The sequence below is a fragment of the Aotus nancymaae genome, unplaced genomic scaffold (assembly GCF_030222135.1).
Source record: "Aotus nancymaae isolate 86718 unplaced genomic scaffold, 86718_ANA_hifiasm-v0.15.2.pri h1tg000029l, whole genome shotgun sequence".
NCBI lineage: Eukaryota > Metazoa > Chordata > Mammalia > Primates > Aotidae > Aotus > Aotus nancymaae.
In genome coordinates this window covers 42,617,380-42,639,379 of record NW_026988442.1, presented here as the reverse complement: position 1 = coordinate 42,639,379, position 22,000 = coordinate 42,617,380, and the positions used below count along the sequence as shown (strand labels likewise).

The window sequence follows — 22,000 nt, the reverse complement described above, 5'->3', positions numbered from 1 at the left end:
ATGTGCATGGCCACCAGGTGCACCACAAAGCCACCTCGGTGAGGGACAGATGGTCACAAAGCCACCTCAGTGTGGGACAGGGTGTCACAAAGCCACCTCAGTGAGGGACAGGGTGTCACAAAGCCACCTCAGTGTGGGATGGGGGTCACAAAGCCACCTCAGTGTGGGATAGGGGGTCACAAAGCCACCTCAGTGAGGGACGGTGGTCACAAAGCCACCTCAGCATAGGACAGGTGGTCACAAAGCCACCTTAGTGTGGGACAGGGGGTCACAAAGCCACCTCAGTGAGGGATGGGGGTCACAAAGCCACCTCAGTGTGGGATGGGGGTCACAAAGCCACCTCAGTGTGGGACGGGGTCACAAAGCCACCTCAGTGTGGGATAGGGGGTCACAAAGCCACCTCAGCGAGGGACGGGGGTCACAAAGCCACCTCAGTGTGGGACAGGGGGTCACAAAGCCACCTCAGTGTGGCACAGATGGTCACAAAGCCACCTCTGCAACTCGGTGTGGGACAGATGGTTTTTTCAATATATGTTGCTGAGTGACTGGACATTAACATGGAGAAAAAAGTGAATCTTTGCTGGTTGCAGTGGCTCACGCCTGTGATCCCAGCACTTTGGGAGGCTGAGGTGGGCGGATCACCTGAGGTCAGGACTTTGAGACTAGCCTGGCCAACATGGCAAAACCTTGTTTCTACTAAAAATGCAAAATTAGCTGGGAGTGGTGGTGCGCCTGTAATCCCAGCTACTCGGGAGGCTGAGGCAGGAGAATTGCTTGGCCCCAGGAGGCGGAGGTTGCAGTGAGCTAAGATCAGGCCATTGCACTCCAGCTGGGCAACAAAAGGGAAACTTTGTCTCAAAAAAAAAGAAAAAAAAAGAGAAAAGAAAATTATATCCAATATCCAGACAGTTGTGTGATGAACACTCAGGAAGCAGCAAACTTGGGCTCTTCTGAAGGTGCCTTGTCCCCTCTCTGCCGGCTTGAAGCCAACCTGCCAGTCCATTTGGGCCACTGCTGGTTTCTTGTAGTCTTTGACACCATCGTGAAAGGGTTCTGGACTGTTCCCTGGTACAGTGGCTATTTAGGACACGTCGGATTCTCCTGCAGTGGGAAGCGTACTGTGAGGGACAGAGGAAGGGCTGCAGCCGTGTTTTCACAGACACAGTTCTGTACAATTGCAGCCAGACGCCGTCGAATGTCCCACTTCAGGGAATCCGCGCAGCCTCTGTAGCACTGCCTCTCAGTTATTCTTTTGGAAGTTGGCCTCTTCCTTGTGAGAACACTTGGCTCCTGGCAAAGGGTTCTGTTTTCAGGACAGAGAGGTAGAGTGCCTTTTTCCATAGAATGATCTCCATGCTTTTTCATTTGATTACTATTACCAAATGGATTTTAAGGCCTTGCTAGTGTTTATGAGAATGAAACTATGTGATGTTAATTTTTTTCTTTTTCTTTTTCTTTTTTTTAAACACGGGGTTTCACCATGTTGGTTGGGCTGGTCTTGAACTCCCGACCTCGGGTGATCCGCCTGCCTTGGCCTCCAAAGTGCTTGGATTATAGGCGTGAACCACCACGCTCGGCCGATGTTAATTTTTTCCTAAGACATATAGACTGTAAATCACAAGCAAATCATGCAAGGTGTTGTTTCCAGTAAGAAGTTATTTTAGTAGTGACAGCCAGTGAAATTCCGTCAACGATCAGAGTACTGTCACTCAAATGTAGTGGGTTGAGTAGTTAACATCCCCCAAAACGTGTGTCCCCGTCCTGGTCCTCAGAGCTTGTGAATGTGACTGTTTGGGAAAAGGGTCTCACAGATATGATGAAGGGTCTCAAAATGAGGTCCTCCTGCGTTGTCCAGATGGGCCCTAATTCCAATCACAGGTGTCCTTCTAAGAGACAGAAGAGGAAGAGACACAGACAGAAGAGGCCACACAGATGGTGTCAGACTGGAGCAGTGTGGCCACAAGCCAAGAGACAGCTGGAACCACCGGGGGCTGAGGTTGGAGGGACCCTCCCTGGAGTCACTGGGGAGGGCAAGGCCGTGCTGACGCCTTGATGTCCGACCTCGGGCCTCCAGAGCTGCAAGAGAGTGGATCTGGGTTGTTCTGAGCCTCCTGGTTTGTGGCGCTTTGTTACGGCGGGGGGCGGGGTGGCAGGAAAATAGAGCATGAAGAAAAAGCTGACGTCATCGCAGGCAACTCCAGACAGCGCAGGATGTAAGGGGACAGTCTGCAGCTAGGCTCTGCCCTCTGCGTGGCGCACATTCCGTGGGGGTCATAACGCTGAGTCCTGCTCGTGCCCTTTCTGTGTCTTTCTAGGGAAAAACACAGGGTTTCTATACAGAGATAAATATTTATTTAACATGTAGGTCTGAATTATTAAATAGAAGCGGCTAAAATAAAGGATAATTCAGGATTTTAATTTTCAAGTTTGTATAAGAAGAATAGAAACCATGAATGAATATATTCTCAAAAGAGTTGTTTTGGGTCAGGGACAGTGGCTCATGACTAATCCCGGCACTTTTAGAGGCCAAGGTGGGAGGAACTTGCTTAAGCCCAGGAGTTCAAGACCAGCCTGGGCAACGTGGCTAGACCTCATCTTGTTTTTTTGTTTGTTTGTTTTTTTGTTTTTTTTAAAAGATGGGGTTTCACCATAATGGCCAGGCTGGTTTTGAACTCCTGACCTCAGGTGATCCACCCGCCTTAGCCTCCCAAAGTGCTAGGATTACAGGCTTGAGCCACTGCACCCGGCTTTCTCATCTTGTTTAAAAAACAAAAACAGCCAGGCACAGTGGCTCACGCCTGTAATCCCAGCACTTTGGGAGGCTGAGGCAGGTGGATCACCTGAGGTTAGGAGTTTGAGACCAGCCTGACCAATATGGTGAAACCCCGTCATAAAAAAAAAAAAGAAAGAAAGAAAGAGAAACAAAAATCGCCAGGTGTGGTGGCGTGTGCCTGTAGTCCCAGCAACTCGGGAGGCTGAGGTGGGAGGATCGCTTGAGCCCAGGAGTTCTAGGCTGTAGCGCGCTATGCCGATCGGGTGTCCGCACTGAGTTCGGCATCAATATGGTGACCTCCCGGGAGCGGGGGGACCAGCAGGTGAACCGGCCCAGATTGGAAACGGACCAGGTCAAAACTCCCGTGCTGATCAGCAGTGGGATTGTGCCTGTGAGTAGCCACTGCACTCCACACTCCAGCCTGGGCAACATAGTGAGACCCCGTCTCTTTCTTTTTTTTTTTTTAAAAGATGGGTTTCACTGGCCGGGCGTGGTGGCTCACGCCTATAATCCAAGCACTTTGGAGGCCAAGGCGGGTGGATCACCTGAGGTCAGGAGTTCAAAACCAGCCTGACCAACATGGTGAAACCCCCTCTTAAAAAAAAAAAAAAGATGGATTTCACCAAGATGGCCAGGCTGGTCTTGAACTCAGGTGATCCACCAACCTTGGCCTCCCAAAGTTCCCAAACTGCTAGGATTACAGGCGTGAGCCACCACGCCCAGCCAAGGCCCCATCTCTTGTTTTTTTTTTTTTTTTTTTGAGACGGAGTTTCGCTCTTGTTACCCAGGCTGGAGTGCAGTGGCGCGATCTCAGCTCACCGCAACCTCCGCCTCCTGGGTTCAGGCAATTCTCCTGCCTCAGCCTCCTGAGTAGCTGGGATTACAGGCACGCGCCACCGTGCCCAGCTAATTTTTTGTATTTTTAGTAGAGATGGGGTTTCACCATGTTGGCCAGGATGGTCTCGATCTCTTGACCTCGTGATCCACCCGCCTCGGCCTCCCAAAGTGCTGGGATTAAGGCCCCATCTCTTAAAAAAAAAGAAAAAGAAAAAAGAAAGAGTTGTTTTAAATAAAATAATCAAAAAGCTCATTTCCTTGCTCTCCTTTTCCAGCCTAGAAAGTGTGGAGCGTTTGCTCTGCTGGGTGTGATAATGCGAGAACAGGTGCCATCGGGGTGAGAGGGTGGTGGGGGACGGTGTGGTCGGAAGGAGAAACCTCCCGTTGCCTGACTCCCAGGAGAGCCAGGGACACCGTGCGGCTGTCGGAGAGAGGCCAGGAAGAGCCTGGGTTTTCATCCTCCGGAGCCGCTGGGGCGGTGTGCGGTGGGACGTGCGTGGAATGCAGTCAGCTGCTCAGAGGCGCTGCCGCGCCAGGCTGGGCCTCCTGGGTTTTTCGTGTCTTGGCCACACAGACACACTCCAGTTTCACAAAGTGAGTGCTCCCAGCAGATGCCGAGCTTCCTGTTAGACCTGCCTTTTGGAAGATCCTAGCCGTGGGCTGTGCCTGTCCGCTGGAGCCCCAGGGCCGCCGTGGACCCTCGGCACGGCACGTGGGGGCTGCGGTCAGCAGGGTGGCGCATATTCCCCTTCTCAGAACTTGTCTCCAGGAGGTGGCGGAGGGCTGCACAGACCCAGCTGTGGGAGCCTCACTGAAGTGTTGTCGACTAGGTGAAAACGTAGAAACGGGTGCTCACCGGCGCGGCCTGTTTAATGAATCACGGTGTGTTGTGTAGTTAAAACTCCGGCCATTGAAAGTGGTCACCGTATGTGAAGGGAAAGAGGCCCTCGTCCTGCACGGCGGCGAGCACCCCGTGCTCCCAGGGGGAGCAGCCCTCGGTGCGTGCGCTCACGGGGTTCAGGTGGGTCTCTCGAGGGGTGCCGAGGACGTGGCTGCTCCGGACTCTGCCGCTGGCCTGTGTCCATATCTGGGCCTGAGTAGCGTAACGGCATTGCGGGTGCTGGGGGTCCCCCAGGTTTCTGAGGCACGCACCATGGAGACGGTGTGGAGTTCCTGCCGCTGAGTGACGCTGGGTCCCAGGGTTGTGAGGGGAGAACTTGATTAAGTGGGTCTGGCCGCTGCTCCCGCACGCAGCAGGAAGGGCTCAGGGTTTGAGCGGCTCCCACGTCCCGCGTTTCCCCTGTGCTCTTTTGGGTCCCGTTCTCCGAAGTGTTTGTTTCTTTTCTGCCTCCAGGAGGCGTCTGATCCGCCACCACGCCCGGGGCCTGCTACCCACGGCTGCTCAGGGGGTCTGGGCTGGAAGGATGGTCCTGCAGGGACTGGGCGCTGCGTGCGGCACTGGCCGTCCTCACCCTTTGCCTCCTGCCTTTGTCCTGGGGGCTCTTGGTCTGTCCTCAGGGGCGCCGTGGCCCCTTGGCCTGGAGGGAAAGGTCTCAGGAGAGCTCGGGCTCCTGAGCTCCGTGGGGCTCAGCCTTGCTGCCACCGCCGCACCAGGCCGTGGGTGGGACAATCTCTGCAGACGGGGGAGCCCAGCCTGCCGCAGTGCTGACCAGTGCCTGGTGGGTGGCCGTGGGAGACAGGTGTCCTGGCTGCTGGGCTGCGGGGTGCAGCCACGGTCTGTGGGGCGCGGGGCAGCACATCCCAGGCCCTGCTGACGCCTGGTGGATCTCTGTCTTTCAGTGAATGAGTTCACGGTGATCAGGAAGAAGTTCAAGTGCCCGTACTGCAGCTTCTCAGCCATGCACCAGTGCATCCTCAAGCGCCACATGCGGTCACACACCGGGGAGCGGCCCTACCCCTGCGAGATCTGCGGGAAGAAGTTCACACGGCGCGAGCACATGAAGCGGCACACGCTGGTGAGTGCGGGAGGGCAGCGGGCAGGGGCAGCGGGCAGGCAGCGGGCAGGGGCAGCAGGGCAGGGGCAGCGGGCAGGGGCAGCGGGCAGGCAGCGGGCAGGGGCAGCAGGGCAGGGGCAGTGGGCAGGGGCAGCGGGCAGGAGCAGCAGGCAGGGGCAGCGGGCAGGCAGTGGGCAGGGACAGCAGGGCAGGGGCAGCGGGCAGGCAGCGGGCAGGGACAGCAGGGCAGGGGCAGTGGGCAGGGGCAGCGGGCAGGCAGCGGGCAGGGGCAGCAGGCAGGCAGCGGGCAGGGGCAGCGGGCAGGGGCAGCAGGCAGGGGCAGCGGGCAGGAGCAGCAGGCAGGGGCAGCGGGCAGGGGCAGCGGGCAGGCAGCGGGCAGGGGCAGCAGGGCAGGGACAGCAGGGCAGGGGCAGCGGGCAGGCAGTGGGCAGGGCAGCAGGGCAGGCAGCGGGCAGCAGGGCAGGGACAGCAGGGCAGGGACAGCAGGGCATGGGCAGCGGGCAGGGACAGCAGGGCAGGGACAGCAGGGCAGGGGCAGTGGTCAGGGGCAGCGGGCAGGCAGCGGGCAGGGGCAGCAGGAAGGGGCAGCGGGCAGGCAGCGGGCAGGGGCGGCGGGCAGGGACAGCAGGGCAGGGACAGCAGGACAGGGGCAGCGGGCAGGGGCAGCAGGGCAGGGACAGCAGGCAGGCAGCGGGCAGGGACAGCAGGCAGGCAGCAGGGCAGGGGCAGCAGGGCAGGGACAGCAGGGCAGGGGCAGCGGGCAGGGGCAGCAGGGCAGGGACAGCGGGCAGGCAATGGGCAGGGGCAGCAGGGCAGGGACAGCAGGGCAGGCAGCGGGCAGGCAGCGGGCAGCACTGTGTGTGGCCACGATGTCCGGCAGGCGGGTCCTGAGGGGGCTGCAGAATGCCAGGGACCCCAGACCGGGTCCACTCTGCGGTGGGGAAGACAGCAGGCCAGGGAGAGCTGCCCCAGTTAGCACAGTGCCCCGGCCTGCTTTGCACTGGCCTCCTGGGTGTGGATCAGCCGCATGGCTCCGGCCCAGGCTTCAGCCCGCCCTGCCCACCTGCTGGCCCTCAAGGCAGCCAGGCCTCTGCAGACTCAGCTCATTCTGCTGGGAGCTCCCAACACTCAGCCACCTCCGCGCCCCTGCCCGCTCCCTGCCCCCGGAGGGGGAACCCTGCCCTGTGCCTGCTGACCCGTCTGCGTCCACCGCCCACCTGGAGCTCACGCACGTGGTTGTCGGGTAGCAGGTGTGGAGAAGGCAGCCTGGGAACAGGGAGGCAGCTTCTACGAACAAGGCCGGGAGAGGAGCCGGGGAGGCAGGCGGGGCACGGGCGGCCCAGAGCGGGGCTGGCCCAGAGGGGCCCGCAGGCGCCGGAGCCCAGGGCAATGGGGGGTCCTGGGACGCGCACCCCCAGGCGCAGGGTGCAGGGCCGAGGGGCTCGCGGCGCGCAGCTGTGTGTGTGAAGAGAAGCCGTGGAGGCGGCCCTGGGCGCGGGGCTCGGGTGGGGCGGAGAGGCGCGGGGCAGGGACAGCGGGGCAGATTCCAGTTTAGGAATCGCAGGGGAGTCAGCAGGACGGGCAGCAGCCGCGCTTCACGGTAGGGGGAGACCCACGGGGGCGGGCCGAGCTTTATGGGGAGACCCTCCAGGGGGCGGGGCCGAGCCTGTCGGGGCGACCAGGGGGCGGGGCCGAGCTTGGGGAGACCCTCCAGGGGGCGGGGCCGAGCTTGTCGGGGAGACCAGGGGGCGGGGCAGAGCTTGGGGAGACCCTCCAGGGGGCGAGGCCGAGCTTTATGGGGAGATCCTCCAGGGGGCGGGGCCGAGCTTGGGGAGACCCTCCAGGGGGCGGGACCGAGCTTGTAGGGTCAGGTTCTGTTTCTGCTTTTCCAGCGCGGTGGTGGATACTCAGTTGGGGTAAGGAGCCAGTGGGAGCTCCCTGGGGTCAAGTTGCAGAGCTGGAGGGGCGCCAGGGCCCTGGCCAGCCTGTGTCTGCCTGGCCGGCTGTGGGTGAAGGGCCACTCCAGGTCCTCGGATGCCGCCCGGGATGTGCCTGGAGTGGCGTGGAGCCGGGCTTAGTGCTGGGCTCTGGGCTGGCTCTGGGCTTCCCTGATGCCCTCACACTTGCCCCTGCGAGGCGGGGGAGGCAGTAGAGGAGGAAGAGTCCTGGGAGGGGACCCTGGAGCACGAGCAGGCAGGTCTGCAAGGGCAGGAGCGGACCCGCATCCACGCAGAGCCGCGGAGGTCCCGGCTTCGCGACGGTAGCTGTGCATGTGCTCTGCTCACACCGGCCACGGGGCTGATCTTACCCCTTAGAAACACCGGAGGGGCAGCTCCGCCATGCCGACAGCTTTCCCATTCAGAGAAAATTGTATCTTGTTTTTTAAACTAATAGGCGCTAATGAGTTTTAACATGGATTGCAACATCTTTCTTTAGCAGATCCGTATTAACCACTCAGTAAGCGTTTTTACCCTGTTTGAGATTCAGTGCGGCCGCCCTGCCTGCTCCTTCTGGTTGGATGGGGTTAGGGTTTGTTTTTTTGTTTTTTGTTTTTTGTTTTTTGTAGAGACAGGGTCTCACTGTGTTGCCCAGGCTGGAGTGCAGTGGCGTGATCACAGCTCACTACAACCTTGACCTCCCAGGCTCAATCGATCCTCCCACCTCAGCCTCCCAAGTAGCTGGGACTACAGGTATGCACCACCATGCCCAGCTAATTTTTGCCATTTGTAGTGATGGGATTTTGCTGTGTTGCGCAGGCTGGTCCTGAACTCCTGGCCTCAGGTGAGCCACCTGCCTCTGCTCCCCAAAGTGCTGGGATTATAGATGTGAGCCACTGTGTCTGACCAGGGCTGGGATTTTTATCCTGGGGTTCATGATGGGGCTTCAGGGGGTCATCATTCCCTGTAAAGTGTACTTATATGGGAGAGCCAGGTGTGGTGGCACATACCTGTAATCCTAGCACTTTGGGAGGCTGGGGCAGGAGGATAGCTTAAGAGACCAGCCTGTGCAAAATAACAAGACTCTGTCTCTACAAAAAAAAAAAAAAATTAGCCAACTGTGGCACACACCTGTGGTCCCAGCTACTTGGGAGGCTGAGGCAGGAGGATCACCTCAGCCCAGTGAGGTCAAGGGTGCAGTGAGGTGTGATTGCACCACTGCACTCCAGCCTGGGCAACAGAGTGAGACCCTGTCTCTAACAAACAACAAAAACCAGTAAGGGTATGGGGCTTGACTTTTTCTCAGGAGAGGCTCTGCGTGTGGCCTTCTCTGGGGTCCCGGACCTGAGAGCAGGGAGTCCCAGTGTGAGACGGCAGCTCTAACTGGCCCAGCTTCTGCTTTCCCAATGGCACTTAGGAGTGCTGTCAGCCCTTCCCTGGCCTGCGTGTCCCCTCCCCCAGCTCAGTGGCTGGGGTAGGACCATCTGGAGGGTGGGCCAGCCGTGCTCCTGCAGCCACAGTGCCCCAGGGCCCTGGGTGGGCTGCCAAGGTGCCCATCTTCCTTCTTGCTCCTTCCAGGGCATTGCCTATGTGGACGAGTGCCCAGCCATCCGGACCTGGCCCCTGCACACACAGGAGCCGAGGCTTTGAGGGGCCTTGGTGGGTGCTCTAGCCCCGCTCCAGCCCTTCCTGGGCCTGCGTGCACCAGACCATCCTATTGGGAAGTTTCTGCGGTGGCTTGTCTTGAATTTTTGTTCTGGAAACCCTTGGTTTAAAATACAGCAAAAGAAACTAAAAGCCCAAAGGAGCAGTCCTGGCACCAGGTTGTCTGAGGTTCTGTGTCCAGGGTCAGCGTGTCTGGGCATCTGTGGAGGGCTGGGTGGCACTGCCCTGGCCCTGGAGGCCACCAGCTGCCCCGAAAGTCTCACGTCCCTGTGTGGTCCCATCCCAGGCAGTGCTTAGAGCTCACACAGCTGCTCTGGCAGCAAACATTTGAGAAGTCAGGTCTTTATGGTTCCAGATTTTATGGAAGTCACAGGCAACTCTGCCCTCAGGGAGGCAGGTCTAGAAGGGGAGGACGGGGCGTGCTGGGTGGCCTGTGGGCCCGTGGATTCAGGAGGCTGAGGCCAGTGACAGGTTTATAAGGGCCCAGCCCAGGACGGGGAGGTGGTAGGCGTGGTGCCCGACGGTCAGATCTTCGCGAGTGTGGAGGGACCGTCTCCCACCATGATACACGTTGGTTATGTATGTACTTGCTCTTGGTAGAAAACTGGAGGGTTTGGAATGGCTTGAGGAAGAACCTAACTCACAGCACGCCCCAGCCTCAGTTCTCATGCGTCCTCAGAGGCGCCGAAGGCCGCAGGGGACAGCGCTGCGGATGGAGGGGAGAGTCGAGGGGAGCTCGGATCAGTGCCAGGCTCAGCCTGGAGGCCGGCCCCCCTCAAAGAAGTCCCTGGCGCGGGCTTAGCCAGGGGTTGCTGTTGGGGTTCTCTGTGGGTCCTGCTGCCTCCACCCTTGGAGGGCAGGGACGGGGCTGTGCTGTGAGGCATCAGGGCGGCCCCTCCAAGGCCACCTGGAGCTGGGCTGGCCGACGTGCCCGTGAGTGGGTGCCTGACCCTCCCCTCCGCATCCTTGTCCATGTCTCTTTTGGGCCCAGTTCTGCACAGCACAGGCGTCCCCGCCACCCTCGGCAGAAGCCCACCGGGGGCCACAGTCCCCAGCAGTGTGTGGAGGTTCCCTGTGGCCTCGGGGCTGGTGCCGAGACCCCTCCGAGAGCCCAGCACGTCGCGTCCGGCCACATGGGCCTCTTCAGGGGCTGCCCCCTCTCCCTGCCAGGCCTAGCACGGCAGCCGCCTTCCCTGGCAACCACCCCTCCTCCTCTGACCGTGATTCTCATCTCTCAGTTGACCTCAGCCTGAGAGTGGGGGAGCTGCCTCCTTTTCACGTTCCTGGAGTCAGGGTCAGGACTGAGATGGTGTCCACGCAGCCAGGCTGGGGTGCAGGCCCACCTGCCCAGCTGCCAGCTCTAACCCCAGCCTGCGCCTGTACAGGGCACACAGCCACGACGGGGCACAGGGGTTGCTCTGTGAGCTCCAGCCCAACTCGGGTCCCTTAGCCTGTCCTGCAGGGAGGTTTGAAGGAAGCCAGGCGGCAGAGGGGGTAGTGTGACCCCGTGACAAGTGTGTCGACCGGGGGGGCCTCTGATGAGGGAGCCTGGCCCACCTAGGGGCTGGGCTGCGGGGGAGGGGCACCACTGCCCTCGTGCCAGCATCCTCTGGGGACAGGGCTGCGTCTGTGTTTGTGCCACCTACAGCTCTGCCCGTGTGGCTCTGTCAGGCGCTGGGGCTCAGGGGCTGAGCACTCCTGTCCCTGCGTGCCTCCCGGGCCGGCCGTGCCCCACCGGGAGTTCCTGCCTGTGCAGATGCCCTGAGGGCCCAGGAGCTGCCCCGCCCCCCGCTGGGCCCTGCTCACCCCTGTCCTGCCCCCACAGGTCCACAGCAAGGACAAGAAGTACGTGTGCAAGGTGTGCAGCCGAGTGTTCATGTCCGCCGCCAGCGTGGGCATCCGGCACGGCTCCCGGCGTCACGGCGTGTGCGCCGACTGTGCCGGCCGAGGCATGGCCGGGCCGCTGGACCATGGCGGCGGGGGGCGGCGAGGGCTCCCCAGAGGCGCTGTTCCCGGCCGACGGGCCCTACCTGGAGGACCCCGACGACCCACGAGGGGAGGCGGAGGAGCTGGGCGAGGATGACGAGGGCCTGGCCCCCGAGGACGCACTGCTGGCAGACGACAAAGATGACGAGGACTCGCCTCGGCCCCGCAGCCCCCCCGGGGGCCCCGACAAGGACTTCACCTGGCTCTCCTAGGCCCGCCGCCCACAGGGTTGGTGGCTGCATCGCTTCGTCCACCTGTGTGTGTCCGGTGGGTCTCCACTCCGGGGCTGGGGCCACCCCAACCCCTCCCTCAGCCCTTCCTCCGATTCTCCCTGAACCCACCCCCCACGAAACCAGCCCTGTGGGCTAAGAAGCAGGTGTGACCCCAGCGGGGGGCGCTCGGGTACCAGACGTGAAGTGAGCTGGGGGTGGGCACAGGGCGGGTTTGACTGAAGAGAGAGCGTGGTCCTAAGTCCCCAGGAGGTGGTGCGGGTGTGTGAGTGGCCCCCATGATGGCCAGCTTAGCTTGGACACGTGATGGCCCTGTGGCCAGGTCCAGTGGGCACTGGGCAGGCTCATGTGTTGGGCCCAGCAGTCCCCAGCCTGAGCAGGTGTGAGAGTTTTGCAGACACCCGGTCAGCCCGGCTGAAGCCCGCCCTCCACTCCCCCAGAAGCCAGGTCACTGCCTGTGGCTGCAGCCGTGGCCTGTGGCAGCCTGTAGAATCCAGGTGTGGTGCACGGAGAGCGCTGCTACCCTCTTACCTCTGGGCTTTGGTGCTTATCACACAACACGGCTGCAGAGCCCTGCTGGAGGCCAATGCTCCAGGTGCTATCTTCGGCGGACACAGCCCTGGGGGCTCCTTCCACGAGGGGACCCTCCGCCCAGCGCCCCCGCCTTCAGGTCACACCAGGTTCCCTTTGTGAGGGCCTCGGCTCCGTCGTGTGCACTTCACTGAGAGCCTTGGGCTGCTTTGTCCACCCTGGGCTCTTCCCGTCCTGTTCCGTCCATGCCCAGCCTGGCCAGTCCTGCTGACCCCTCCTGGACGGGCTGGAGCCAGGCTCCTGCCTTTGCTGCTAACACCAGAGGTGGTGTTCCTAACTGCCGTGTGCTGCTTCCACCCCACCCCCGACGTGGGTCACCAGATTCTTAAGCAGTCAGAGACATATCGAGGTAGTGGCATAAAATTATTTGGTTTGGCGTGATTTTTCTCACTTGGCAAAACCACATAGGGTCGCTCTTCCTTTAGCTCGTGATCAAGTCCTCTTGATGTGTTTTCTTTCTTTTTTTTTTTTTTTTTTTGAGACGGAGTCTCGCACTGTCGCCCAGGCTGGAGTGCAGTGATGTGATCTCGGCTCACCGTAATCTCTGCCTCCCAGGTTCAAGCGATTCTCCTGCCTCAGCCTCCTGAGTAGCTGGGACTACAGGCGCGCACCAGGACGCCCAGCTAATTTTTTTGTATTTTTAGTAAAGACGGGGTTTCATCATGTTGGCCAGGATGGTCTCGATCTCCTGACTTCATTATCCGCCCACCTCGTCCTCCCAAAGTGCTGGGATTACAGGCGTGAGCCACTGTGCCCGGCCTTTGCTTTGTTTTCAAAAGCGCTTACGTGTTCTTTCTTTTCCTGAGTGCAAAGCAAATGTTCCACGCAGTGTGCCGTGGTGCGCTGCCTGGCTTGGGGGTCCTGGAGGCTGCTGGCCAGACTCATGGCTTCAGGATGGTTGCTGCAGCCTGTCTGCTGGTTCCGGCTGCGTTTGACAGCACTAGGACAGTCCCTCTCTCACCCCCTCCTCTGGCACAGGCTTTGGATGAGAGGTGGGCGTGGTGGCCTTCTCCTTCCCGCATGACCTGCCCATTCGAGGGGACATAGGAGTGCTGAGCTTCGGGGCTGCGTGGAAAGAGTTTTTATCTTCTTTTTCCAGCTTGTTTACCACAGTGGCTTTTACCCACATTGTCAGGAGCGCCAGCTTCCCTGCTCCAGGAGGGCTGGGCTGGCCGAGGGTCCTGTGGAGAGGCGGGTGCTCGGAGGACTCCAGGTCCCTGGCAGGAGTCACGGCTTTTATTGTTGTTAACATCCAGTTCTACCAATGACAGGGCGCCCTGGCTGGAGCTGTCATCACACACGCCCTCAGCTGGGAGGCTGTGGGCTCCTGAAGCTGGAGAAGGAGGCTAAGATTTTTCTGCACACGGAGTGTGGGGATAGGAGCCCGGGCAAGCGCTGGCCCCTCAGCAGTGAGCCCTGCCCACTCTTACCAGTGAGGTGGGCGGCTCTGGCATGAGCCTCCCCGGGAGCAGCACAGCTACCCAGGAGCTCCAGCGGAGCTTCCGCCCTCACCCCAGGCCAGCCTTGCCCAGGCCTCTTTGAGAAGTCTCAGAACTTTGTACTTTCCCCTGCTTTTTAAACCCCTTTTCTAAACAGACTGACTTTCTTATAAAATGAGTTTGGAAACCAGACCTTTGCTACCAACAGATGTCTCTGGGTTCTGTCCCAGTCCCCTGCTCTCAGGCCACCCTGCCCAGGACCTGGGCCCGCCTCCCCCTCCGCACTCAGGATGTCCCGCTCTGTCTGCTCACTCCACGTGGCCTGCCTTTGCTGACCGCTTTGGGGTTCCCTGTCGGAGCCACAGGGGCATTTTCTTCCCTAAAACCAACACTGTCCCACTGACCCCAAGTGTTGGCTGCGTGGCAGACCTCTTGTTCTTAGCGTGCCGACTGAAGTGTGGGCGCTCCGGGCCGCAGGCGAACACATCCATCTCAGGAGGCGTGGAGGGAAAAGACGTATGTAATGAAGGGTTTTTTTTTTACGTGACCGATTTTTTTTTTTAATCGATGTTCAAACTAATAAATATTTTTTTATGAAGAGGAAAAAATGTGTAGATTACATTTCACATTTTGTATTTTTTTTTTGTGTCTGTTTGTATTTTGGTGTTTGCAACACCAAAGTGGAAGCTACAGTTCATTGGGGGTGGCGTGATTTGGGGGCGGGGAGGGGGGCAGGGACACGATTGTTCTATCAAGCTCCGGATCCTGGACAGGCTGTACATTGGGGCTCTCTGGGCTTTGGGAAACAGGACCCTGCCAGGGCTCCATAGGGACCCGACTCAGAAGACACAGCTTACCGCTTCCAACTTTGCACGTCTTCCTCTTAGAAAAAAATACTGAGAGAAATGCAAAAACTGGAACTCTTTGCAATATTATAAAAAATCTCATTTTAGCTCATTCTGTGACATGTGCAACTCTTAAGAAAGCCATACCATTGAGGTGGTATTTTTAGATCTTTTGTGCTCTGTGTGCAGCCCTGTTAGGACTACTTGTAGTGAGGGTGCTGTGTGTGCTTTTCTTAAATATTTATTTTTTCAACATGCTTTCAACCTGTCAACAAAAACAAAACACAAAAAAAGGGCAGTGTCTGAAGATTGTTGATTTTTTCTGGGCTAATCATCTATATTATATTGACTTTATATTACTATAAACCTGTGTTTGTACTGGAGATGTGTCTGATACTGGGGGAAGAGGTTTTCGTGATCGGTGGGAAATCACGGCTCTGCGCCTGCGGACAGGTTAATGTGACCTTCTCTCGGGTGAGCCTCCAAGTTTGTCTGCCTAGGCACGCCCCCGGCCTGCCTGTGCGTTTCCTTTCTGTGACGGGATTAGCTTAGACATTCTTGCAAAGCGATCACTTTCAATAAACTGGGAAATTGCTGCTCCAAGCAGAGGCCTCCTGTGTGTTTCAGACAGCATCCCCCCTCCAGCCTCGCCTGGGGCATGGCACCCTCGGCCCTCTGTGGCTGGCTGCCAGCCTCTACCAACTTGCCCACACAGGGTCCCAGACCCATGGCCTTTCTCCCAAGAGGCAGACAGAGCTTCTGGAAAAACCTCAAATTTTTAATTATTTCTCTTTGCCTGGTGCAGCCCAGACGTGAGACACCTGAGCTTTAAAAACATCAGCCCCAGGGCCCTAGAGCCATCGAGTGAAGTGCGAGTGGGGAGTGCTCTCCCCGACACCCTCAAAGTGCATTGGGACTGGCCCCCAAAGCAGGGCCCATAACACCCTTGACAAAACTACGGGCCGACAGGCAGGGAAGGTGGCTGCCCCGAGGCCCTTGGGGCTAAGGGGACAGCGGTGTGGCTTGGCTTTAGTGCAAAAGCTGGTTTCTTCAGAGGCACTTTGAGTGGTGGGACCCCTCCCGACCTCAGGGGGTTCAGGGTCACCAACCTCCTCCCCCCATTCAAAGCAGACCCTGCAGCTGGTGAAGGCCAGGCCCTGGGGCTCTCCACGGGCAGTTTCAGCCCCAGGCCTGGGTGCGGCAGGGGAGAAGGTGGCAGCTTCTGTTCTCAGTCCAGGAAGCGCTGGCAGGCCTTCTTCCAGCGGCAGGCCGTACACCACAGGTCCCTGCGCTCCATGCCGTACACCTTCCGGCACTTCTTAGCATCGCCACGGGGCTTCCTGAGGGGCGCGGGACACGGGGGCTGTGAGACCAGGACCCTCCCCGCTCGGTGCCTACTGCAGCCCCTCAGCCCACACGCACCTCAGGCTGACTGCAATCCTCGAGGACAAGGCCAGTGAGCAGGCTCCGACCTCCGTGGGCTGGGGCTCCAGGTGGGCGGGAGTCAGGCAGCCCTGTGGGGAGACACAGCCAGGTCTTCACTCCCCTCTGAGGGCCCTGAGAACCGCCCCCTCAGCCACCTGTGGCCTCACCCACCTGGTAGACATGGTCGCTGGGGCAGGACTGGGGGTTAGCGACGGTGGTCAGGACAGGGGACGGGGGTGGGGGCCGGGCAGGTGGCTGCAGTGGACGGGGCAGGACCGGTGGTTCCAGCAGCTCTGGCAGCTCCAGACGGGGGAAGGTGGGCGGCATGGAGGCCGTGGGGGACACTGGAGTCAGGCTGGACAGCCCGTCGGTCAGTGTGTCCACGCCAACATCCAGCTCTGTGTAGTAGAAATCCTCCTCACCGTCACTCTGCTCAGGCTCTGCCTGCCTCCTGCTGGGGACACAGCCGGTGGGAGCTGAAGGGGGTGTGGCCCGACCGGGCCTCCCTCACACCCCCCTAGCCAGCCCGCAGGCCCCGCCGCACCCCAGGTGCACCAGGCGGATGTGTCTCTGCATCGCGGAGGCCGTGCTGAGCACCTTCCCGCAGCTTTTCCACAGACACTGGAACATGACCTGGGCCGGACTCTGCAGAGACACCGGCTGGGGTCAGGCTCAGCTGCCACTGCCATGCCCACCCCCTGGGGGCTGCCCCCAAACTCACCTTCCTTTTCCTCAGGGTAGGCTCCCCGAACAGAAAGTGGGCTGCCTCAGGGGGCAGTGGGGGTGACGGGGTGGATGGAGAGGACTGGTCACTGGCCAGGTCCCAGCCCCAGTCTCCACTGTTGCTGCTGCTGCTGTAGCTGCCCGGGGGCCGCCCCAGGGCCTCCTTCCAGGGCTCCAAGCCAGGCTCTGTGGGGACACGTGCCCCAGAACTTTGGATGAGTCCAGGGAGTCCCTAACCCCGAGCTGCCCCCGTTCACCTATTCCCAGGTGGGCAGAGTGTCTTGGAGGAGGACCTAGCCCCGGGGCTTGGGAAGAAGCCCTCCCAGCACAAGAAAGCGTGGGCAGCCGTGCGTGGCCAGCCACGTGGAGGTGGGCAGGTCAGGGAGGCCAGTCGGGCGCTGAAGTGCGGGAGTCCATTTTAGAAAGGCGCCCCCAGTTTGAGGGCTCTCCCTGCCCCACAGAGGCTGGGTGGCTGCAGGTTCTGAGCCCTATCTCCCCCACACACACCCCTGAATGCAGACATCTGAGTCTCACCTGGGCTGAAGGCTACAAGCGGGGCCCCCAGAAGGAGTGGGCTGGTGGACAGGCTTGTAAGGGCAGCGGCGGCCATGACCTCGTCCAGCCGGGCTTTTCCCGGGGTGGCTCTGGAGAAGATGGGGGCGGGGTGCGGGTGACCCAGCCAGAGCTCTGGGCCCCTACCCTGGCCGGTCCACGTGCAGGCCTGGGCACGCGTGCACACCAGGCTCCCCACTCCCAGCCCTCGGCATGAGGCCTGGCTCCTCCCCCGGCTCAGGTTGCAGAGAGCTGGAAGCCACCGGGAGCCACCAGGAGCCGGGCCAGGGTCTCCAGAAGCCAGAGTTTGCCACAGCGCGGGCCTGGCTCCACTGTGGTTCCTTCGGACCCTAGTGCGGGGCAGGGGTCCGAAGCCCGGGTGGAGGGGCGGGCCAGGCCCAGGCCTCCCCCATCACACATTAACCAGGGTTGCGCAACAGCGGCTGTGGGCCTCTCGCCAGGCCGGGGAGGTGGGAGTGGCCAGCAGCCGGCAGCAGCGAGGGGGGAGACCGGCGGGCAGCTCCCCAGGCCCCAGCGAGCCAGGCCAGAGCCCGCCCCTGCCCTGGCAGCCAGACCGAGGTGTCCGGCCTGGCAGGGGTTGGGAGGCGGCGGTCAGGAGCCCCAGGGATTCCTGGACAGTCGCCCCACGCCGACCGCGCAGCCACCCCCTCCCAGTTCCGCGCTCTAGCCCCGAGGAGCGGCGGTGGAGGGAGGCACAGGGACTCCACGTCCCGATCACCTCTGCTCCACTCTGGGCTGCAGGGCTTGGGGCGGGTGGCGACGAGAAACCTGGGCCCTGACCCGGCCTCCGCGGGGCCTCCGGAGGGAAGGGACGGGAAGGCGTCTCCGCCCCCCGCCCGCCGCCCTGCGCACCCGAGGCCTGGGGCACGCGCCCCCCGCTCACCTCTGCGCCGGCACCGGGATGTGCGCCGACGGAGTCCGGGGCCCCGCTGCCCCCGCCCAAGGCCTGGGGGCCCCCAGCTCCGAGGCCCGCAGCTCCGATTCCCGCGGCCGCGCGAACTCCAAGCCCGCGAGGCCGCCGCCCACGGAAGCGCCCTACGGGTGGGGCAGGCTCAGCGGAGGCGGCGGCCGCGGAGGGGGTGTCCCCAATCTCCGCCGCTGATCCGCTTGCGCCCGCCTCGAAAACCGGCTGCGGCCGGTGTGGCCCGCGCGGCCCCGCCCCCGGCCCCGCCCCCAGTCCGGCACGGCGGGAAGAGTTCCCGGGCGGCCGGGCGCAACCGCGCGAGACCCACAGACACGCGCGGACCGACGCGGCCACCGCCCCCCCGCGCCCCGTCCCCGGGGACCCAAAGTTTGGGCAGCACTGGCGCCATCTTTGCGGCGAGAGGAACTTGGCCGGCGCCCCCGCCCACCGGCGCCCGGTACCTGCGGCGGCGTGGGCACCGTCACGGGGGAAGCGCGCGCGCCCGGGTTCTCCGCGCGCAGCCACGGCGCCTCGGCCCGTAGCGCACCAGAGTCACGGCCGGCGGCGCGGGGCGGGGGGCGCTCGGCCTCCATGGGGCGGGCCGGGCGCCGAGGCTGCAGCGGCGAGGCTGACGCTCAGGACGCGGCCCCGGGCCGGGCCGGGCTGGCCGGGCCGCCGCCCGCGCCGCGCCGCGCCGCCCGCAGGCTCCCCGCCCCACCCCGTCCCCGCGCGCGCATTGGCCGCGCGGCGTCCACACCGAGGCGGGCGGGCCCAGCCGGCCGTGCTCCCGCTGGCCCGCGCTCGAGGCCCCGCCCCGGGCCCGCCCCCCGCCGGGTAGCTCCCGCGCTGGCCTTGGAGGGAGGCCCGGTCCGGCCCAGCCCCGAGGCCCCGCCCGCCGCCGCCCACCCCGCGCGTCCCGCCGGGCAGGGCCGGTTCCCCACGGGCGCGCTCGCGAAGCTGCCGGAGCCGGGAACCGGGCCGCGACCGCCTGGCGGGCTTCCCGGGAGCAGGTTACTGTTTAACGCCCGGCCGCCCACCTCCCCCCGCCCCTTACGTAACACCCGGCGTGCGGCGGAGCCTCCGGGGCAGCGCGGGGTCCGAGTCCCGCTCGGGCGGCCTCCCTGCCGGCTGCACGCCCCCCGGAGCGATCGGACCCCGTCCCCGCGCTGACCGGGGGTCTGGGCGGCAGGAGCAGCGCCTCCGCGAGGCCCCGGCTCCCCCACTTCCAGACGAGCCCCTCCCCGCGCCCCGACGCGCGCAGCTTTCAAGAGGAGCCTGCTGCGAGGCTGGCCGCGTTCATCCTGCGATGGCGATTTATTTAGACGCGGCCTTCTCTGGAGCCCGGGGAGACCGCGGCTGTCGGAGCGGCCAGGACGGCACGGGCCGCACGGGCCGCAGCCAGGGGACCTGGGACTTGCGCTGTCAGCTGCGGGCGGGGCGCGGCGGGGCCTCACTCCGGAGGAAGGAGCACGTGTCCTGGCGCGTTCAGGGCAGGGAGGGGTCTCCAGCCCCTCCCTAGGCTGGGGCAGCTGGAAGCGGGGGGCGTCCGAGCCCCACACGTGCCGCTGCTGCCGTCGGCGTCCCCCGGCTCCCGGATGCTCTCATACACGTTTTCCAGGGGGCCGCCGTCCACATCCGGGGCCCTGAGCGGGGGGCTCTGGTAGGCCGGGTCACTGGCCAGGGCCAGAATCGCTCCCTGGCCCTTGGGGTCTAGCGGGTCTGTGGTGGGTCCTGGCTCCCTCCTTTTAGGCTTGCAGACCCTGGAGTACAGGACGTCCACCTGGAGAGAGGAAGTCCACGCGGGGGTCAGCACCGGCCCCACCCACCGGGCCCCACCTTACCTGAGCGGCGGGGGTCACCTCGGCCTTCTCCTGCTGTGGCTCCTGGGGACTGCGATGGGTCCCCTTGCGCTTCTGGACGCGGGCATACTCAGCTACCATAGGGCTGGCCGCGAGGCTGACCCCGAGAAGGGCCGCCAGCCCCACGTTGGAATAGGTAGCCTCGGGACCAACGCACCCTGCGCTGACTGCAGCTGCCGGCAGAGCCCGGGGCCGCTCCTGGTGTGGGAAGGCAGAGGGGGCTCCCTGCGATCCACTGATGTCCCTGGACATCTCCAGCCAGTGTGGGCGCAGGAGATCCACGCTGGCAGGCCGCAGGGCTGGGGGTGGGGTCAGGGCAGAGTTCACTCGGGGCAGGCAGCAGGAGCGGGTCTGGCCCAGAGTTTGGGGCGCTCACAGCAAGCCCCACCCGCCCACGCGCCGCGCTCCGCTCACCCCTGCAGCTGAGCGGGCCCCGGTGCAGCTCGTGCAATCTGGTGTCCGACTTGCTGAGGGAGCAGAGGTGGGTCCGCCTCAGCAGCGACTGGGGGCAAGGAAGGCTGGTCGGTCTCCTGCGGGCCTCACCCGGGTCCCCGGGACAGCCTGGCACTCACCGATTCCGCTGGCATCGCACTGCCCTGCAGCTTTGCCCGCTGCCTCCGCGCCCGCTTTCTGGGGGCTAGAGGGTCCTCAGGCCTTGGGGGTAGAGGTGGGGGGCGGGGGGCAGAGTCATCAGCCGGGTCCCAGGCCCGGTGCGGGGGCGTGTGCAGAGTTGGGTGTGGAAGCTGCCTCCAGCCCCTTCCCGCCTGGGCAGCGAATGGCAGCCGCAGCAAGGCCCAGACAGACAGAACCGGGCTGATGGACATACCTGCGGCAGGCTGTGCACAGCGCCCACAGCCAGAGGAGCAGGGCACAGCACCCTAGAACCCAGAGGGCAGGAGGGGCCCAGGACACTTGCAACCCCATCCCGTGAAGCCAGGGCCCTGGGGACAGAAGAAAGGGGCACTGGGGGCTGGCCCAGGGGACCTGTGCCACCTGGCAGCCTCACATCTGTGCCTGCTGGGGGCTCCTGCGCCTTCCGCTCAGGCTCTGACTCAGCACAGGAAGCCCCAGGGCCTGGCCTGCCTCCCAGAGGCGCCCACCCTCCCTTCTGGGGGGGCTCCTGGTGAGGTGAGGGCAGCTCTGCTTGGCCCCTCGGTGTCCCTTCGGGTGACCCTGCTAACACCCAGCATGGCTGTGAGGAGGGCAGGGCAGCTGTGGTCACGTAGCCCAAACCCCAGCATCGGGGGAGGCCCTGGGTGTGCGCCACAGGCCACAGACTCCACCTGCAGCCAGCCCTGTCCAGACACGGCCTCCTGTGTCAGGTAGCGCCCCTCCAGGCACTCGCCGTGGAGCCCAGAACCCGGAGAGGCTGGAGACTGGTCAGCAGGAGGGACCCTGCTGGATCAAGTCTGAGAAGCCATTCAAAGACGCCGTCCCTCTTGCAGTCCAGGCCCCAGCAGTTCGTCATTTCTGTGACTTCTTTGGCAACTCTAGGTCGCTCCTCCCACGACCACGGCCTCCCATCAGTGAGGCTGTAGCTGCCGCTCCCGCACACCTCTCCGGAGGGGCTGGAGGCCGGGTCAGCAGGCAGCAGCAGCTACTGGGGTTGCCGAATGCCCCCACCCCGCTTCTCTGTGGCTCTTCTCATCTGCCACTGTCTCTGCCAAAGGATCCGTGCCTTTCCTGGGGCTTGGCACAGCTTCTGGGGGGTGAGGGTGGTCACAAGTTTGGGGCCAGTCTGCCCAGACCCAGGCAGTGGGCTTCAGCCCGGCCGACTGACCCAGCCACAGCCACATCCCAAGGACTGCCCCAGCAGGGGCTAGACCCACCAGACCCCAGCGGCACCCCAGGAGGGCACTTGGGGACCTGCCCAGGCACTTACCAAGCCCGCGGCCAGGGGTCCTCAGCTCTGCCGGGGCAGGCCAGGAAGGTCTTTGTGCAGCCCTCAGCTGAACGCCCCACCTCATCACTTCCTGCGTGTCTCCGAGCGCCTCCCCGGCAGCCTCCCACCCTGGGCGGCCTCACCCACCTGCTGCACCCCGCCCGAGGCCTGGAGGAAACGTGCGTGCCTCTAGCCTGCACTGTTGAGAGCCTAAGTCATCCCCTCCACATGTGCAGAGGTGAGCAGAGCTGGCACAGAACCCACAGACCAGGTCCACCTGCCTCACCAAGAGCCCCATGTCGTGGGCCACAGTCCTCCCACCCTTGCCCGCTGGAGCAGCACTGAGCTCCACCCA

General features: G+C 62.7%; 3 protein-coding genes across 3 annotated transcripts in view; 1 reads left to right on the top strand and 2 right to left on the bottom strand.

The window, feature by feature from the left end:
• ZBTB46 (zinc finger and BTB domain containing 46) overlaps positions 1–14,882 on the top strand; it is a 97,589-nt gene extending 82,707 nt beyond the window's left edge. Inside the window, 3 exon segments of the mRNA XM_021672488.2 lie at positions 5,411–5,586; positions 11,014–11,166; positions 11,168–14,882. Coding sequence (XP_021528163.1) covers positions 5,411–5,586; positions 11,014–11,166; positions 11,168–11,386 — 548 coding nt within the window. The 3' untranslated portion in view covers positions 11,387–14,882.
• Positions 14,883–15,036: 154 nt separating this feature from the next.
• SLC2A4RG (SLC2A4 regulator) lies at positions 15,037–18,035 on the bottom strand. Its single transcript, XM_012440495.3, has 7 exons — positions 17,884–18,035; positions 16,962–17,071; positions 16,426–16,613; positions 16,249–16,349; positions 15,876–16,155; positions 15,702–15,793; positions 15,037–15,619 (listed from the first exon to the last, which is right to left on the bottom strand). The coding sequence occupies exons 2-7, from the start codon at positions 17,035–17,037 to the stop codon at positions 15,508–15,510; spliced, it is 849 nt and encodes a 282-aa protein (XP_012295918.2). The 5' UTR covers positions 17,038–17,071; positions 17,884–18,035; the 3' UTR covers positions 15,037–15,507.
• Positions 18,036–19,766: 1,731 nt separating this feature from the next.
• Positions 19,767–21,954, bottom strand: LIME1 (Lck interacting transmembrane adaptor 1). Its single transcript, XM_012440493.3, has 5 exons — positions 21,793–21,954; positions 20,590–20,704; positions 20,336–20,417; positions 20,178–20,230; positions 19,767–20,062 (listed from the first exon to the last, which is right to left on the bottom strand). The coding sequence occupies exons 1-5, from the start codon at positions 21,941–21,943 to the stop codon at positions 19,834–19,836; spliced, it is 630 nt and encodes a 209-aa protein (XP_012295916.1). The 5' UTR covers positions 21,944–21,954; the 3' UTR covers positions 19,767–19,833.
• Between the last annotated feature and the right edge of the window lie 46 nt (positions 21,955–22,000).

Bases quoted from the DNA above. Each gene is read 5' to 3' on its own strand.
- SLC2A4RG (XM_012440495.3), bottom strand. From the start codon at position 17,037: ATGGCCGCCGCTGCCCTTACAAGCCTGTCCACCAGCCCACTCCTTCTG. The intron at 16,614-16,961 runs GTGAGACTCAGA...GTGTCCCCACAG, and splicing joins GCTTGTAGCCTTCAGCCCAG to AGCCTGGCTTGGAGCCCTGG. The intron at 16,156-16,248 runs GTGCGGCGGGGC...TGTCCCCAGCAG, and splicing joins ATCCGCCTGGTGCACCTGGG to GAGGCAGGCAGAGCCTGAGC.
- LIME1 (XM_012440493.3), bottom strand. From the start codon at position 21,943: ATGGGGCTCTTGGTGAGGCAGGTGGACCTGGTCTGTGGGTTCTGTGCC. The intron at 20,705-21,792 runs GTGGGTGAGGCC...TTCTGTCCCCAG, and splicing joins CCTCGGGCGGGGTGCAGCAG to GGCCCTGGCTTCACGGGATG. The intron at 20,063-20,177 runs GTGAGCGGAGCG...CCCCACCCCCAG, and splicing joins GGGCCCGCTCAGCTGCAGGG to CCCTGCGGCCTGCCAGCGTG.